Source organism: Lynx canadensis, chromosome F1 (assembly GCF_007474595.2).
Source record: "Lynx canadensis isolate LIC74 chromosome F1, mLynCan4.pri.v2, whole genome shotgun sequence".
NCBI classification, from domain to species: Eukaryota; Metazoa; Chordata; class Mammalia; order Carnivora; family Felidae; genus Lynx; species Lynx canadensis.
Window position 1 is genome coordinate 2,959,051 of NC_044319.2, and position 19,036 is coordinate 2,978,086.

The 19,036-nt window shown below is 41.4% G+C and overlaps 1 protein-coding gene across 9 annotated transcripts in view; it reads right to left on the minus strand.

Annotated features, from left to right (window-relative positions):
• The window catches only part of CDC42BPA (CDC42 binding protein kinase alpha), a 317,618-nt gene that overhangs the window by 186,322 nt on the left and 112,260 nt on the right, over positions 1-19,036 (minus strand). For all 9 annotated transcript variants that reach the window (XM_030301801.1, XM_030301804.1, XM_030301802.1 and 6 more), the window contains exon 5: positions 8,990-9,138. In XM_030301801.1, coding sequence (XP_030157661.1) covers positions 8,990-9,138 — 149 coding nt within the window. The remainder of the gene's footprint in view (positions 1-8,989; positions 9,139-19,036) is intronic.

Below are 19,036 nucleotides of genomic sequence, written 5' to 3' on the forward strand. Positions count from 1 at the left end.
AAACGTTGAAAAAAAAAAAAAATTTGAAATGATGACAATGGTTTAAAATGGACTGAAGTAATGGTTGAATGTATCTGTGAAAATACTAAAAACCACTGTATGCTTTAACTGACTGAATTGTATGGTATGTGAATTACAGCTCAACAAAACTGTTAAAAAGAACTATTTATAATTAGATCTTAACAGCAATTTTTAATGAAGATCCCCTGAATATCACTGGCAAGTAATACAGAAAGGTAGAGATCACTCTTTCCTCCTACCAGCGGAAAAAAGTTTGGGAAAACGTCAGGAGCCAGTTACCTACCAATGACAACTATTAATGTTAATTATCAAGGATAAGATCTAATGCTTTTATGAATAGAGCCAATTAAGACAAGTTTGTGATTTTTAGATCGTTTTTTAAAACTGCTTCTGAAAGGTTTAGAATAGAGAATTCTCCATTTTAAAAAACTGGTTTCACAGTCTACCATTACCTAACTATAAGGATATCTATTTCCACAAAGAACCGTACAATGACAGGTGATCTAACGTAAAGAAAGGAGCTTCTCTCTGCAGATTATATACGCATGTCTAATTCTCTCTAATCGACAAGCTTAAAGCATTGTTATACATTGTTAATACTTTCTATTATCACTGATCTCTGTGACCTGCCAGCCCTCAGTGACCTTCCCTTCTCTATCAAAGTAGTTTCTAGTAGGGTCCTTCTGGTTTGTAGACAACAGGTGCACCGCTCTTAAAATGGTCATATCACAGATAAGACTCCACTAGAAACAGAAATCAAGGTAAGACACAATATTGGCTGCTAACGTTTTGGTACCAGAATCAACATTCTGATTATCTCTGTATTATTTAAAAACATCATAAACGTCCTCATCTTTCCATTTTTGTCATTTCAAACTATGCCACAGGATCATCAAACATAACATTCTGATCAGATGAAGCTTATTTTTTTGGTTGTTCTAGCAGGATTTTATGTCTTTCATCATTAGCATGCTTAAAGTTGTAGCTGACAATCTGAACACCAAGCCTGCTGCTGAGTTTAATTAACATATTTAGAAAGAAGTTGGGGTTTTTTCCCCAACCTATAATTAGGGCTTGCTTTATTCTAACCCAACATTTGGCGTGTACTTTTCATCAACCGGAGTCCGACATATGCCACATGATACTGTTTACTTGTCAGAAATAATCTCTCTCACAAATTTTACATTCAAGCAAATAAATGATTGAAAAGAAAAGACACACTCTTAAAATGCAAACTGCTTATTCAGCAAATCAAAAATGGAAATGCTGGCATTCAGACTTCAAGTTGGAAACTGGAGTGCCTCTGTGGCAAAGGCGAAAATCTGAGTTGACAGACTGAAAATAAGGTATTTTGGGACAGCTGAAATAGTGTTTCAATAAACACAGGGAAAAAACCAGCTATTTTGCTAAAAGCATTTAAAAAATATGGACATGCTTTCATAACAATATTTTTATACTGTATTTTCCTAAGTATTTAAGTGATATCTTTCACATTAAAATAACGACAAAATTTTATTTCTAAACGTTAACAGTCAATCGTTGTATATCTTGCTTACTTTGGTCTTCCTTCCTCAGGGAAGCTATTTCAATGTCTTTTTTTTTTTTTAATAAATTTTTAACATTTATTCATTTTTGAGAGACAGAGCATGAGTGGGGAAGGGGCAGAGAGAGAGGGAGACACAGAATCCGAAGCAGGCTCCAGGCTGTGAGCCGTCAGCACAGAGCCCGACGCGGGGCTCGAACTCACGGACCGCGAGATCATGACCTGAGCCGGAGTCGGACGCCCAACCGACTGAGCCACCCAGGCGCCCTTATTTCAATGTCTTAAACCATCTACTTCCTATCACAGACAGGTTTCCTCCAAGAGGTCCTCCTGATTCACTTGTTCACACTCTCCATCTCCACAGTGTTTAGGTATGTAATTCCTACTGCTTTTTTAAACCTGGTTTTGTTGTCATTCAACTGCTCTCTATCATTAGAGTTAAGCTTATCTCAAAGTAATTTTTCAAAATAAAGGCATTATTTCCTCCACTCCGGAGTACCTCACCTAAGAAAATAGGTAGAATATTGGGCAAACAGTGCTGGCTGAACAATACTTTCACCATGAATGAATTTATAAAAATAAAATCTGTCCTACTCGGGCAAAACTGTGAAGCAGAAGTATTTCCTTAAACTTAGTCTTTTTTCAAAAGGCAATAAACTGAATGTAAAGAGCATATGACTTCCGTAAGGCAGCCCCCACTCCCATTCCAACACCCAGGACACAAAAAATGATATTAAATGTTGGTTTGGAATGCATCAGCTAAGGGGCACCTGGGTGGCTCAGTCGGTTAGGCTTCTGGCTTTGGCTCAGGTCATGAGCTCGCGGATCGTGGGTTTGAGTCCCGCATCGGGCTCTGTGCTGACGGCTCAGAGTCTGGAGCTGCTTTGGATTCTGTGTCTCCCTCTCTCTGCCCCTCTCCTGCTCGTGCTTTCTCTCAAAAATAAACAAACAAACATTAAAAAAATTAAAAAAAAAAAAAGAAATGCATCAGTTAAGACATTAGTGTTATTAGACATAAAGGGAAAGATGATTTACTTTATTCCGCATATTCTCATTATCTTCCTCCAACTGTTTCTCCTTAGTTTGCTTCGTTGGCCACTGCTACTCCACCCCATCTCGAAATACCGAAACTCCTCAGGGTTCAGTCCAGGGTCCTTTTCAATGCTGACTTTCACTAAGTGGACTCCGCTTACCTCCTGAATTGCACATCATCTAAGTTCTGAGTTACAGAAAGAAAAATCACTTCCCGGCAGGCCAGAAGCCTAACTAAGCAAATTTGGCAATCCTGAGGAATTCACCAAGATACAGAGTTTCCTGGGCCTGGTTTCCAGACTTGTGAAAACAAAGTAATAGAGGTAATTTTTTTTTCCCTTAAAATCTTTCCCTTTTTTTTTTTTTAAAGTTTACTTATTTATTTTTGAGAGAGAGAGGGAAAGCAAGCAGGGGAGAGGCAGGGAGAGAGGGAGAGACAGAGTCCCAAGCAGACTCCACATGGTCGGCACAGAGACCGACGTGGGGCTCGATCCCACGAACCACGAGATCATGACCTGAGCCGAAATCAAGAGCTGGGCTTAAGCGCCCACTGAGCCACCCAGGTGCCCCCAAACCTTTCCATTTTGAAATGATTACGGAGTCAAAGGAAACTGCATAAATAGTACAACGAGTCCCATGTACCCTTCCATCCGGCTTCTCCACTGGTTACAACGTATTACGTCCAGGGCACAATAGCAAAACCAGGAAGCTGACGCTACTACGTTAATGTTCCGTCAGAGACCTTTCGGCTTTTATCCTTTTCTAATCTGTGCGTATTCCATGCGATTTTAGCCCACGTACAGACTCCTGTAACTACCACCACATTCAAGATGCACAGCTGTACTATCACCACAAAAGAGAACTGCCCCGGGCTGTCTCACTCCCCACTCTGCCCCTGACCTTGTCCCCTGGGAACCATTCATCGGCTTTCAACCTCTGTAGTTTTGGTAATTCAAGAATGTTAGGTAAGTGGAGTCACAAACAACATAACGTTCTGAGCGTCCATGCTCGTCACTCAGGACCGTCCGGGGCCGCCCAGGCTGCCGTGTGCTCCCAGTGCCGCGGGCCCACGGGGCGCCCAGCAGGTGGCTACCACGCCGCCCGGGAGGGACTCGCGGGCCATTTCTAGTATTTTGCGGTTACAAACAAAGCTGCTATGAATATTCACGTACAGGTTTTTCTGCAAATGTTTTAATTGTTCTGGGATAAATGTCTACAAACGCCAACGACCAGGTCACACGGTAAGTGCATGTTTACTTTGTTTAAACTTGCAAACTGTTTCCAGAGTAGCCAAACCATTTTACCTTCCTACCAGTAATGTGTGGGAGATCTCCTTTCTCCGCAGGGTCATCAGCACTTAGTAGGACCGCTGGTCCGTATTTTAGCGGTCCTAACACCTGCTCACTGGCCTGCCTCTCATGGTGGGTGTAGTTCGCAGTTTGCTAATGGCAAGGGCACTGAACAGCTGTTTATGTGCTCACTGCCATCCAGATCTCCTCTTGGGCAAGGTGTCTCTTTGGGTCTTTCGTCCATCCTATAACTGGACTGTCTGAGGTTTCTTGAGGATTGTGTTTCGAGTTCTTTATATATTCTAGACATAAGGTGTACATCCTGTATGTGGTCTGCAAATATTTCCCCCCATTCTGGAGTCTGCCCTTTCATCGGCTTACCTGGGCCTTAGAAGTGTACGTTTTTAGTGCTGATGAAGTCCACTTGAGTAATTTTTGGTGTCCTAGGAACTCCTCACCAAGCCCTAGGTCCAGAAGATGTTCTTTGATGTTTTCTTCTGAAAGTTTTATACTTTTACGTTGAATATTTTTTTAATGTTTATTTTTTATTTTTATTTACTTACTTTTTATTTTTGAGAGAGAGCATGAGTGGGGGAGGTGCAGGTGCGGGGGACAGAGGGTCTGAAGCGGGCTCTGCGCTGATAGCACAGGGCCCCACGCGGGGCTCAAACCCATGAACCTGACCTGATCGTGACCTGAGCTGGTCAGCTGCTCAACTGACTGGGCCACCCAGGTACCCCTATGTCATCTACTTAAATCCATGACCCATTTTGAACTATTTTTCACATTTGTGTGAGGCTGAAGGAAGTTTGTTTTTTTGCTTACGATTCCCGTACTGTTTGCTGAAGATGATCCTTCCTCCACTGAGTTGCGTCAGCACCGTCGTCAAAATCAGCTGGAGGTAACTGCGTACATTTCGGCCTGGGTTCTCCTTTCTACCTGGTGATCTGTGATGTCTACTCCTCCCCCACTATGCAGTGTCTTGCTTAAGGCAGCAACGTAGTAACTCTCAACAGTAGGTAGTTATTCTGACTACTTCGTTCTCCTTTTCCAAAATCATTAAAAGAATCATTTTAGCTACTCTAGTTTCATTGCATTTCCATGTAAACTTTGCAGTAAGCCTGTTTGTACCTAACAAATAAAAAATCTTTACTGCTCTAAAGGAAAAACCTGTGAGCTGTCGCAACTACTGAAAATGAAATGATGTTATTAAATTTGTAGCTAGGGACAGTCGCTTTGGGACAAGCCAGGAGCCTGAGGCCTAAACACAACTACCAACACAAGGGCAGGAGCTGGACTTGTTGCAGGTGGAGAGCTCGACACGTACTTTCACCTGGATTTAAAAGAACAAGAAAACAAGAACCCTGCCGGGATTTTGACAGGCGCTGCATCGAACCTGCAGATCAGTTTGGGGAGAACGGACATCTTTAACGTTTAAAGCACCTCCATCAGCCTCGCTACCAACAACAGCTCTACTGCTGCCATGTTTCTTCTGTCCTCAGTCCCACTGCGTCCTTTCCCCGCCTCTTTAAAAGGGGAGGAGTTTGGGGTGCCTGGGCAGCTCAGTCGGTTGAGCATCCAACTTCGGCTCAGGTCATGATCTCGAGGTTTGTGGGTTTGAGCACCACGTCGGGTTCTGTGCTGACAGCTCAGAGCCTGGAGCCTGCTTCGGATTCTGTGTCTCCCTCTCTCTCTCTGCCCCTCCCCCGTTCATGCTCTGTCTCTGTCTCAAAATAAACGTTAAAAAAAAAAAAAAAAAAGACGTTTCAAGTTGCTGTAATCTCAGTGATAAATCATGTTTTGGAATCTAAGTTTAAAAAGCTTATGGGGGAACCAGAACAGTGCATAAGTCTGCTGGCACCGAGCTTAATGCTTGTTTTTACTACATCATGTTACTAGAAAATGTCTGTACTTTATGGGGTCAGTGTGTAAATCAATTTTACAGCCTTCCAGAGTCAATCTCTGGGCTTCTTATTTCCATGTCCCCATTCCTGTCTCTTTCATCTCATAATTAACATCTCTGAAAACAGGTAACATGATGCCTTACAATGTGTTTTTAAAGTGTATTTCTAGACCTTTCAAAGGAAGTTGCAATGTTCTTGACTGAAATCTCACAATGTGCTCAACACTCGTATGTACGATTTCATGATTCTTCTCATCCACTACTCTCCACTGCTCCTTTCTCCCGATGCATAAGTGAAGACAAAATTTTCATATGAAAATATCTGTGCTGTCAGAAGACCAATAATGTATTTTATAGGTTTGGAAATAAGTGTAGTTTGAAAGAGCACAAGGGGAGGGGCACCTGGATGCTTTGGTCAGTTAAGCATCTGACTCTTGATTTTGGCTTAGGTCATGATCTTACGGTTCGTGAGTTCAAGCCCCGCATCGGGCTCTGTGATGGCAGCACGGAGGCTGCTTGGGATTCCCTCTCTCTCTCTCTCTCTCTCTCTACCCCTTCCCTGTTCTCACACACACTCTCTCTCAAAATAAATCCATAAACATTTTTTAAAAATAATAAAATACAAGAACACAAGGGAAAAAAAGTATTTCCTTCCCCGAACACATCCAGTCTCCACTACTCCCTTTTTGTCTTCTCTAACTCCCTCTACTTGAAATTCATAACTATAAAACATTCTGAAATCCAGCAAAACATGAAAACTGATACACAGTTTACTGTAAAGTCAACTTACTTAACACACTGTTTTAATCAAACACTACATTACCTAAAAGTATCGGTAACTTGATGGCTCCCAAGATCTAAAGTCTACAGCATGGTGTTCAAACGTTTCCACAACAGGGATTGAAATCTCTCTTCCTAAACTCCACATGAGCTCTTTTCTTCAGCCGAGTCACCTACCAACCCCTCTCTAGACCCGCCCTCTGCCCGCCTGTGTCCCTGTCTCCTTCATCCCTTGTTTCTAGAACGCCTTCCTCTCTGCCCACAGAAAGCCTTTTTATTCTGCAAAGTCCTACCAGTAAAGCATCCTCTTATGAGCAATATGATGTTATATGAACAGCATAAATTCCGGCATCAGCCTGACTTCGATTTTAATCCAGCCTATGCTAATTACCGACTCATGTCTCTGAAGCTGGGTTTCCTCACCTGTAAAATGGAACATCCATTTTAGATGACACCCAAATCATAGATTTATTGTCAGAATTAGAATAATACAGGTAAAGTCCGTAACACATAGCGAGAGTTAAATAACCAGTGGAAAAAACCATTAAGAATGGTTTTCTTAATGAATGGTAATCTTAAGAATTAAGATTACTTGTTTCTCTGAGTTCACTGTAATTTGCTTGTATAACCCAACAAAGAGTTCGCAATCTGGGCTCACTCCATCTCTTAAACTTTTGCCCTAAGTGATTATTTAACTTTTATTACTTTAGTTCTTATTTATGTCTTGTGTTTTGTGTCCCCAAATGGACTGGAAGCCTTTTCCAAGTCAGGACCATATGCTACACTTACTTAAAATTTTATGCAGTTTAGCACAGTGCTATTTATAAAAGAAGACCCCAGGAATATTTCCTCAGTAAAGCATCTACTAAAATACAATCTGTCCAGAAAATGAGAGCCACATTTTAAGAGGTACGTTAACCTAGCAGAACACGTCCACTGAAGAGTAAAGGGAGAGAGAGGAGGGAGAAGGCACAAGGTGAGGGTGAGGGTACTATGTGCATGTCAGATAGTGGGAGACAGAATGTGTACATGAGCCTTGAGAACACAGAAACGACAGGTATTTAGATGTTTAGCCTAAAGAGAAGACGGCTTCAGAAGGCATGGTAACAAGATAAATTAGATTACTGTATGTGGTTCTACAGCAAAACTAGGACCAACGATTAGGAGAAAAAGAAATTCAGCTTAACGTAAAGTAAAATTCTATGACATCGGAGCTGTCCCACAATGAAATGAATGGGATTCATTTAACGTTAGGTACCTCGTAAAATTACACGTATTTAACAGAGCTCAGGGTTGAAGTGCTTCTCAATGTCAACGTCAGAAAGATAGTTGTCAGGTAGAATGCTGTGTTGAGAACTCTAAGACTGCACATACAGTCGGTGGGAAAGGGTCTTATGATCAGTTAAGAGTATCTATGTCACAGCCTGGAAGAAGGGCAGGTAACACAAATACCTCATATTTACTATCTCCAATCCAGAGGAATTATTTTCAAAAGTAATCATTCCTTATTGAGAATTTAGATATGAATTGGGTACAGTTTCACAAAACCCCATGAAACTAACATTCTTTAAATGTTCAATAAAATGATATTTTTAAAGTATTTTTAAATGAGTCCTCAGCTAGGACCTTGGGTTACTGTTTGAGCAAAGAAAGAAGCACTTTGGTTTCTCATCCTGTAATTCACTCTTGAGACCCTAATACCATCATAAAACACGTCATGTTTTACGATTTTCAAAGTATATTCATCCTTTTATTTTTAATAAAATTTGTGACTATCAAATATCAATAGGGAAAAGCATATGAGTAGGCAAGAGCCACAGTGAGATCTGATGAATAGAAAAGTTTTAATCAAAATGATCTTCCTTTGGGGTGCCTTGTGGCTCAGTCGGTTAAGTGTCCAACTCTTGATTTTGGCCCATGAACGATCTCACAGTTCGTGGGATCGGGCCCCACGATGGGCTCTGTGCTGACGGCACAGAGCCTGCTTGTGATTCTCTCTCCCTCTCGCTCTCTTTCTGTCCCTCCCAAGCTCAATCTGGCTCTCTCTCAAAAATAAATAAATAAACTTAAAAAACATTTTTTTAATAAAAAATAAAAATAAAATGTGAGACTGCTCTTTAAGCTCTTCACATAAATTATTATGAGCTGTTCACAGAGAAAGAGACTTCTAACGTGTGTCAACAGGTCGAAGAAGAACCCCAAATGAAAAATCATTGTGTAAACAGGCCCATTTTTATCATTCCGTCTTACACTGCATACAATCAAACACACATCTGCAGGGCAGACTTTAAATCAATCATTACACCTGTCAAATAGTTTACAAAGACAAAATTCCTCCGTGGCCATCGAAAGCACCACGTTCCTCTAAAAACGTCTGCTTCCATGCTCACACAGCCCGCTGCTGCGTAAGGTCTTACCCACCTGTGTACGTAGTGCAGCTGATGAACGGAGTCGATTGCTATCACCATCTCAGCCAGGTAAAACCGAGCCATATCTTCAGGCAGTCTGTCTTCAAATTTGCTGAGCAGAGTCAGCAAATCCCCACCAACATAATAATCCATCACCAGGTACTGGGAATGAGAAGAAAAAAAAGTAATCAAATAATAAGGGTGAAAAAGTAATACATGTAATAGAACCCAAGGCCAAACAGCACTGGGGTCAAATACCGTTGTTGTTAATGAACAAGAAGCTGGGTGAGATGATCATTACAAAGCCTGTATGCTTCCTGAGGCAAGAATATAAAGTTTTTAAAAATTGAGGCAGGGAACAACGAAGGATTACCATTGTTTTGTTGTTATACTTTGCCAAGTAACGACATCAAAAAGGAACATCAACATCATCGCCCATAACAGACCATAGTTTTATCAACATTTCATAGAAGAATAAACATTTTAATTCACAAATGATTACAGGAATTCGAATGCAAGACAGCCATGTGTGTTGAATAGATTCCTTTTATAACCATTATTACGTTTTCCCTCTTTTCTCTTGGACTGGTAGCAACTTTATTAAACCAGCACTGGACCAGCATTTGGAAAGCACTCTTATACAGGATATAATAATTTCCACGATGTACATACTCCTCTTATTTCTGATAGTGCAGAAGTATCCAAACGGACTCTTCTTAGGTCTATATAAACAGAAGCCAAGTAATTTTAGATATGGACTCCCACGAGTATGTGTATACGATACTGTGATTTATAGTAAGAAATACATACATTTGTTGGCACAAAGCTAGCTTTTGTTATTTACAAGAAACTCCTTTCAACCACACTAGTATTTATGTTGACGAGGTGACTTTTGCAAAGTCCTTGGGTAACCTAAGGACGGAGGCTGGTCGCCAGGGGAACCAACTGAGATTAGAAGGTTGGAAATTTCTAGGGAAGGGCCGAGGCTAAATCCATCCTTAATGGCTAATGACTTGATGGATCATGCCTATCTAAGGACGCTGTCCTAGAAACCCAAAAGGATGAGGTTCGGAGAGCTTCCAGGTCGGCCAATAAGTGGAGGTGCTGCGGGGCGGGGGCAGGGGGGAGGCTCCACGCCTCCCTCACCGTACCCAGCCTTGTACACCTGCGTCACGGAGCTCCTCCTGAGTCCGTTGAGCTGCTCCAGCAGACCAACCGTATCTGAGGATTAAGTCGTGATGATCTCCAACCTACCGTCTGTGAGTCAGAAGCACAAGTAATAACCTGAACTTGTACCTAGGGGTGAGGAGGGAGTCTTGTAGGACTGGACCCCTTAGCCTATGGGATGTGACACTATCTCCAGGTGGACGGCATCAGAATGGACTTAAACCACAGGATACTCTGCTGGTGTTGCAGAAACCCACACATCTCATGTCAGAAGCAAAGCAGTACTGAGAGAGTACTGGGGAACGTAAGTGAAAACAAGTCTTCCCTTACCATAGGTATACGCCAAAAATGAAAAGACGAGTAGACACCAAAATGTTCACAGGGATTAGCTCTGGGTTGTTAGATTACCCACGGTGTCATAGACATCTGGTATTTTCTTTCTTCTTTGTTTTTAAGTTTACTTATTTATTTTGAGAGAGAGAGGAGTGCGAGCAGGGGAGGGGCAGAGAGACAGGAGGAAAGAGAATCCCAAGCAGGCTCTGTGCCATCAGCATGAAGCCCGACACGGAGCTCAATCCCACGAACCACGAGGTCATGACTTGAGCCGAAATCAAGTCAGATGCTTAACCGACTCAGCCACCAGGTGTCCCGCTTTTTGGTATTTTCTAGATTGCTTTATAAACACGTATATATGTGTGTGTATTATAGTACAGTATAGTATAGTAATTTTATCGTACCATAGCATATCATATCATATATATTTTTTAGGTTGAGTGAAAACAAGACAGAGTGAAAAGATGATCTTTGTAGTCAGAGAAACCTGTATTCAAATTCTGACTCTGGATTATCAATGACTTTTGAAAAATAAATTAATCTCTTTGACACTTTATTCTCTCATCTATGTTATCTATGATAACGACACCTTCTTCTGAGTGTAGCACTCAGCATGAAGGACAGTAAACAGAAGATTCTTAAATGTCACTTATAACACCTTCAAGTTAAAATGCTTTTATCACTGAGAGGCACCTGGGTGGCTCAGTTGGTTAAGCGTCCAACTCGTGATTTCAACTCGGGTCGTGATCTCACGGTCGTGAGACCAAACCCTGCTTTGGGCATGGAGCCTGCTTAATATTCTCTCTCCCCTTCTCCTTCTGTCCTCTCCCCTGCCTGTAGGAGCGCATGCTTGCTTGGTCCCTCTCTCAATAAATAAATAAGTAAAATTATTTTATCGCCAAATAAAGGTATTACTTCAGTGATATCACCAAGTTGACATTTAAGATTTAAAGAGTCTTGAGAAAATTCACATTCTTGTCACTATACATTAAAATGATAAGCATGGGCAATTTTTATTAAATAAAAGCAACCAACTTCATTTTTTAAATCCTTGAAAATCAGAGAAACAATGCATTACAAATTCTGGTCTATGGTTTACTTGCTATATTTACTAGACCTAATGTTTAACAGACTCTATCATGAAGATTAGAACAAACTAATATAATGAAACTCTTGGCGTAAACATGTTGCTAGAAATGACGATGGCTGTGGAGAAGAAACCCACATCTACTACTCTAAAGTTAAAGTACTTCGAGTAGCAAACACAAAAACTTTTCAAATAAAAAAGTCTGCTATTAAAACTGGAAACAAATACACACAGAAAGTTGTAAAACATAACTCACCCCTTCAACAAACATTCACCCGGTGCCAATCAGGATTTTTCCATCCCAAACCTGGAGAAAACCCCAGAGGATAAAAAGGCAAAAAGGTTCCTACATCAAAGGCTTTCCTGCCTCGACAGTGCACAGTAGCTGTTCTCACTACCCCAGGTTCCTCAGGTCCGAGCATAACCATCTACCAGAAAACTGCTGAAAAAATTCGTGTCAACATTTTTGCCACCCACGGTCACCTTCAAAGTCTAGGCTCCCTGTGCCAGCCTATCGCCTACTTTCACCCATAATCCGCTCTGTTCTTCCTCTTAATAAACCCCATGGATCCCTTTCCTTCAGCCTCTCCATGTGCCTTACTGGACCTCTTCTATGATAAATACACCTCCTTGAGACAGCATACAAAATTATGAATACACAGGGGGGCCTTGGTGGCTCAGACGGTGGAGCGTCCGGCTCTTGGTTTCGGCTCAGGTCGCGATCCCGGGGTTGTGGGGTCGAGCCTCGCATCAGGTTCCACGCTGAGCATGGCACCTGCTTGGGATTCTCTCGCTCTCTCAAGGAAAAAAAATTTTTTTTTTCCTCAAGGAAAATTTTTTAAAAATTATAGTACCTAATTATTCCTAGTTTCCCTTTCCTGCGGCCTGCTAAACAGAGTTCTGGCTCTGTCTGCTCGTATACTCTTCCCCTACCTTGCCCTCAGAGGTCAATTCACAGTTTCTAAGACAGAATTCAGCAACTGGAGAGAGCAATGAGCAGAAAACACAAAAGAAAATTCGCAAGAGAAAAGCGATGAGTTGAAAATGAACTATGCTCGCAGTCGGGTTTTGGTATCAGGGAGACAAGATGCGTTAGAAACGGCCAATAAAAGCCTCACATAGGAAAAAATGCTCCTTTTGTCCGTAACACATACCAGCAGATCTCTCCAAGCGCTGCCCAGTCGTTCTTTTACGTGTTCCCTTTTGTTCAGGACAACATTCAACTGAATCACCAAGGTCCTGCTGCATCTACTTCCTACTGAATCTCCATGGAGTCCCTCCACTTCCAGCCCCACCCACTTCCCCAATCCCCATCCAGGCCCCCAGCCTGTCTTGATGACATTAAGCTTACAGGTTTAGGGACAAAGTAAACAGCTTTCTATTTGATATATTATTCTGTAAATGACTTTGTTGCGAACGGAAGACAGAATACAGAACAAGAGGGGAACACACAAGCTCATTCACAATTCCACAGCGAGGAAACACCCACTGGGTGCGCCCATCACACCCCCCAACTGAGCCGCCACAGTGAGTAAGGGCTCCTGCCTTGACGGAATTTACAATATAAAGGAGAAAAAAACACAAATCAGTGGGCAACTTCAGTGTCATGCAAATACCGTGACAGAAATAAGTGGAGGGTATTGCTGTAGGCCCTTAAAGGAAAAGAACCTGACTTTGAATCCCGTTCATTCATTCGTCTAAAATGTCTTTTTGTACAAGGTGTGAAAACTATTCTCTTCAAGAGTCAATTATCTAAAACAAGTAATTAAATATCCATTCTTTCTTGTAATTAGACTGAAACGTCTCCTTACCATAATTTAGGATGTGAAATACACTTGGATCTGCTCTTGGGCCTCTATCCTGCTAAGGTTGTCTATTAACATGTCAGTATCATATGGCTCTCGGTGAGTAATTAGTAAAGTTTAATATCTGGTAGAACAACTTCCTACTCATAAACTATCTTTAAAATAGTACCCAATATGGCCAAGATGCCTTTAAACAAGTTTAAGAAAAATATAGACTGAGAGGTGATGTTTGTAAGATAGGTCAAGGAGATAATAATCCTAGCATAAAGGGCCCCCACCAGGGGTCAAGAAGAGGGCAAGCAATCCAGCAAAACTAGGCTGAGGCTATATTAACCATTAATTTGCCGAAGAGGAAGCACAATTAGCCAATTGACACACGGTCACAACCAGAGCAACAACGAAATCCATTTTGCACTAAGCAGGGAGTTGAAACGACACTGCTTTCTTGGGGTTGACACACTGCAACGCTTCGGGAAAGTAACCTCCTGTACTTACTGAAATGTAAAAGGTGCGTACCCCTGGACCTGGTATTCCCACTTTTAGGAATACAGTCAATGAAAATAAGAACTCCAATATGTCGGGCATATGGACAAGTATAGCTACCTCACGGCACTTTGATAACTGCAACAAGTCAGAAACTATACGAATAGTGACCAACAAGGAAACCATTAAACGGATCCATCCAACATGTCCATTCTGTGGAGTAGTATACAGTCGCCAAAAAGAATAATTAAGTATATATGCCCATGGGATCACTGAAGGACAAGAGCAAGCTGCAGAGTAACATGTACTTGGTTCTTACATTTCTAGACCTCTGTATTGTAGAGGGGAAAGAGTACTGCAGTTGACCAGTGATATCAAGTTCTGCAACGGGCCAAAGGTGATGGACCCAAAGTCAAAGGCAAATAGCTCATCCACACTGAGAGGAAGAATGAGAACAGGTACAAATGCGAGTAAATCTACACAGATACAGGGGAGGTGAAAGGGAACTTTCATGCTGAGACTAGGGCATGGCAAGTGGCAAGTTCATGCTTGAGTGACCAGTGCTTTCGTTGTCTCCATGAAGTAGGAGTCCCAGTCTGCGGGCACAGGGTTTTCTAGATAAGGTCCCTGTAGCAGACACAGGGATCACAGCTGCTGTCCCTGCCTTATGGCTCTGTAATCAGAGGCGTAAGAAGTTAAACGATTTGCCCAAACATACCCTGGGTGGGCGGAAAACCAGAGCTCAGGGTTCTTGATCCTGAGATCAGCTTCTTTGTACTCAAAAGAGTCATCGATAAAAAAAACGGACTACACCCATGACATAAAGAATATGTGCAGGGCGCCAGAATACTAAAAAAGAAATCAAAGACACAGACGGAGTCTCTAGCAATCTTTCATCCCTCCAAAATAAACAGACCACTAGGCATGGCCAAAGCACACCATAGGATTTCCAACTCCGAATTTCTTAAAAAAAAAAAAAAAAAAAAAAAAAAAATCTTCATCTCAAATCTTGTGCTTATAAGAAACTGCATTCCAAAGAAACAATGCTACAACGTGTGAAAGCATACAATAAATGAACTGTGTTCCGGAGAAAGAATGTCTCCTAGAACAGATATACTTGTGGAAGTTTCCTTGGGGAGAAGAGGAAGTCCGTTTAGTCATCCTGCTCTCAGAGACATTCGCAGTTAATCCTGGAGCCCACCCTGCACTCATCCTTCCGTGCCTTTTTCTAACAATTTCTATCTTCAGCACAAACTGGTTTCCTGTAAAGAGTCTGGAGTTTGTATGACTAATCCACCATCTAACATTTAAATGCCTCTCATCCTGTAAACAGTTGACAAATGCTAATTCAAGAAGCAGAATTTTTGTTTTAAATATTTCCCTGACTTTTCTTCCCCCTCCAGGATAAAAGAACTAAACAGGAAACAGCGGACAAGAAGGTATGAAGAAGACACAAATTTCACGGATTCATAATATTCTAAATGACATCCAAGTGATAAGAATTGCATGTGACAGTGTTGATGCAACTAAGCAGGTTTGTGTTTAAGGAGTTTTTTTTTTTAAAAAGGGTCTAATCACATTTTGATATCATTCATTAAGTTACGCCAACTTATCTGAAGCAAATAAAACACATATATGCTATGACTCTATATAATTTTTTCATCAATTGGCCGTAGAGATATTTGAGCAGGTTATACGTGAGACTGATGGCTTTCTTGAATCACACAGCACTACAGACCAGGTTCCTTATGCGGCTACCTCCAGGGTAACAGTTATTTTGGAAAAGAACTGTATAATAAAATTTCCTTTTTGGTATCTAAGACTAGGTTTGCCAACATTTCTAAATGATTTTATTTTCTAATATTTTATAAATATTCAAAAGAAAGTCTTTGATGATAACCAAGGTAATTTAGGACTTGTACTCTTGAGACTAACCCAGCACAAGCTTCCTCTCAGCTAAGAAAAGTTACACTGTAACTTTTATTCTAAAACTATATTTTCTATAGTTTTATTCTATAACTATTATTCTAAATAACTAAGGGCTGATATATATAAGCTATTTCTCACCGAGAAATTAATAAGTGATGTATATATGTGTGTGTGTGTGTGTGTGTGTGTGTGTATAAACTATTTCTCACTGAGATATTTCTCACCAAGAAATGAAAAAACAATTCTAACGTCAAAAGCAAAGGACACATAGAAGACTAACCTCAGAGGAGACAGAATAAGTCAGGCTTTTTGTCAATGAAAATGAGGCAAAATGTTGCTATACAAGATTGGGTATTTGGACACTCCGGTTCTGTATCTAAAAACTTCTATGTTTATAACGAAATACAGAGTTTTAAGCAATCCCTGAATCCACAGTGTTGCACCTATCTATAACAGAAAGCATGGTCATTGGTGGATTTATTATCGAAAAGCGTTCAAAAATCCATCATGATGAACTGCTGTAAGTTTGCTAACCAAATACTTGGTATGTGTTTACTCTTAGAAATTTTGCAGACAAATCTGTGTAGATTATATTTGCACTGACACGCTCATTGTGAAAATTTCACAGAAGTATGGCTAAATCAAATCAAATATAATCCCACTCAATTTAACAGAACTAACATATGCAAAGCTCTCCACCAAGACTTTTGAACAATTCTGACTAAAGCCCACAGTAATAAATACAATTTATATGACAGTTCAATACGTATCATACAAGAAATACATGTCACGAAACAATAATTCCCCTTACTACCTGCACTCTGTCATTTCCTATTTTATTTAATTTTTTTAAATGCTGGTTGTAACCCTTACATTGATTTTATGATCCACCAATGGGTCACAATCTGAAGTTTGAAACACACTATTCCATTCTGCAAGCGCATAAGGGATATAAAGACAAGATCTGGCCTAAATCAGACGAGCTCCGTGACTACTAAATTACACAAACTTTTAATTATATTTTTGCTGAAGATAGCAGGGTTCATGTCACTTAAGTCAAAGATGTATATATACATATGTTACTCGGATAACAACAGCACTAAGAAAGAAGGTAACGCTAAAATGAAATGAGAAAGATGACTTCAAACTGGGAATTCTGGAAACGACTTTTAACACACAGAATCTGAGAACAATCTTGCAGTATTAACTGGACTTCACCGGGATGAGGGGAGAACGGGCACTAGGACGAAAGGTACCAGGGACAAGGGCCATAAAGGCACAAAGTAGAATACAGATGGCCAAGAGAGGCACTATTCCACTGAGGCAGAAAACCAGGGTTTGTGGGTGGGCACGGTATTTCCGGTTTATCTTTTCTCTCCGACCGCCACGGTGCAGCTGACGTCACTGCGAACCATCTCCCTCCACCTCAACCCACTCCCCCCTTCATTAGATCCAATGGGGCAGAATCCCCATCTCTCTCTCTCTCTCTCTCGCTCTGACCGTCTGCAGGAGTCTTCTCCGTGCTGGGTCCCCTGTCTCTGTTCTCTCCAGGCGAACCCTCCTCGTTTACAAGCACTAGGCAGTCATTCTCGTCTACTACTTGTATTCGCTGTGATCTACGAAGAGGAGGGGGCCGCCCATTTTTTCCTGTAAAGGGCCAGACAGTAACCACTTCCGCTTATAGGCCAAGAGGAAAAATCAAGATATATAATAAGATAGAAAACCAATCTCCACACATTCTTATTAGTACAAGTCAAAATAAAATAACTAAGTGTGAGTTTTGTGATACAGGTGTACTAATAGAAAAATGGAATTCTTTACGTGGCAGAGGGGGGTGTAACAGTTTGCTTAACTGGGGCTCAGAGTCAGTGCTCCTCATCATCCGGATCTAAAGCTAACGGCCCTCTGCAAATGCTGATCTGTAACGAGATGCTCGTATGTCATCTGTGAAAATGTCTTCACAAAGGTGGCTACTGGTATCAATTCATGAGCAGATGATTAAGTTTCTTTATTTTCTTGAGAAAGATGGAGAGCACGTGGGAGAGGGCAGAGAAAAAGAGGGAGATGGAGAATCCCAAGCAGGCTCCATGCTGCCAGCGCAGAGCCCGACGTGGGGCTTGAACTCATGAGCCACGAGAACATGACCTGAGCCAAAACCAAGAGTCGGACGCTTGACCGACAGAGCCACCAGGCGCCCCTCGTGAGCGTATAACTTTAACTGAGCATGCTCCTCACTTGGAAGGCCTTTGCAGAACGCTCTGGGACTGTTCCGCTACTTGTGTTGAAGCAAGTCATTACACCGCAGATTAATCACTTCTAACTAAAGGTCAGGTGAAGTTCTCAATTGCTGATAAGCGGGTTTTAAACCCGAGGCAGCTCCTTAGCACTTAAATCAAATCCCCAAAACTGGTCCTAACTGCAGCTGGAGCTCAACAGGTCTATCTGATACAAATTTATGTGAAAACGGAGACCTCGTTTCTTTTTACTTTCGACAGCATGAGAATTGGATAAAGCAGCTTGACATTACCTGTGATTCAAACAACGTTAAATGTCAAAATGACGGCCCCGTAGTGTAAGTTTTACATGTAAGTGCTGGGTTGTCTTATAATTTGGGGTTAAATTTATTCTAAAACGTGTCAAGTCTACAGGAGAAACGCATTTCAAAGCTATTCAATATTCTCTAATAATGGCTGAGGGTGGGGCTTTTTGTTGAGAAATGTTTCAATCTTGTCCTCTGCCACAAAGTGTTAACACCGTAAAAGCACTCAACGTATGTACAGCAGGTGGGGACACGCGGCTGTGGCTTCTGACAAAAATTCACGAACACGGTAACCGTTGTTTCCATGACACTGAATAAAGTTGACCGGGGATATTACTGGTTCAATAACAAACGACAGATTCAAATATCTGCTGCCAGCTACCTGCCGATTAAGACGACAAAGGACGTCCACGGGCTTTAGGCGCCTGATATCTTACATTATGTGTCAATCTGTCCACGCACATTTTTACCGCTCTCCACCGCAATGCATCTTAGCAGAGAACATTCAGGTTGTACCAAATTAGCATCTTCTCGACTTCTCCGAAAATACTATGGACTATAATTACTCCACACAAACTATTAACAAAGGCTGATTCGTCAGGGACTTCAAACTCAGCCCCGACGCCTCAACTAACAACAACAGAGCACAATCTGTAACCTCTTTCAACTCAAGAGCCAAAACCAACCACTCAAAATCGTTTCCAGGTTTTCAAATCA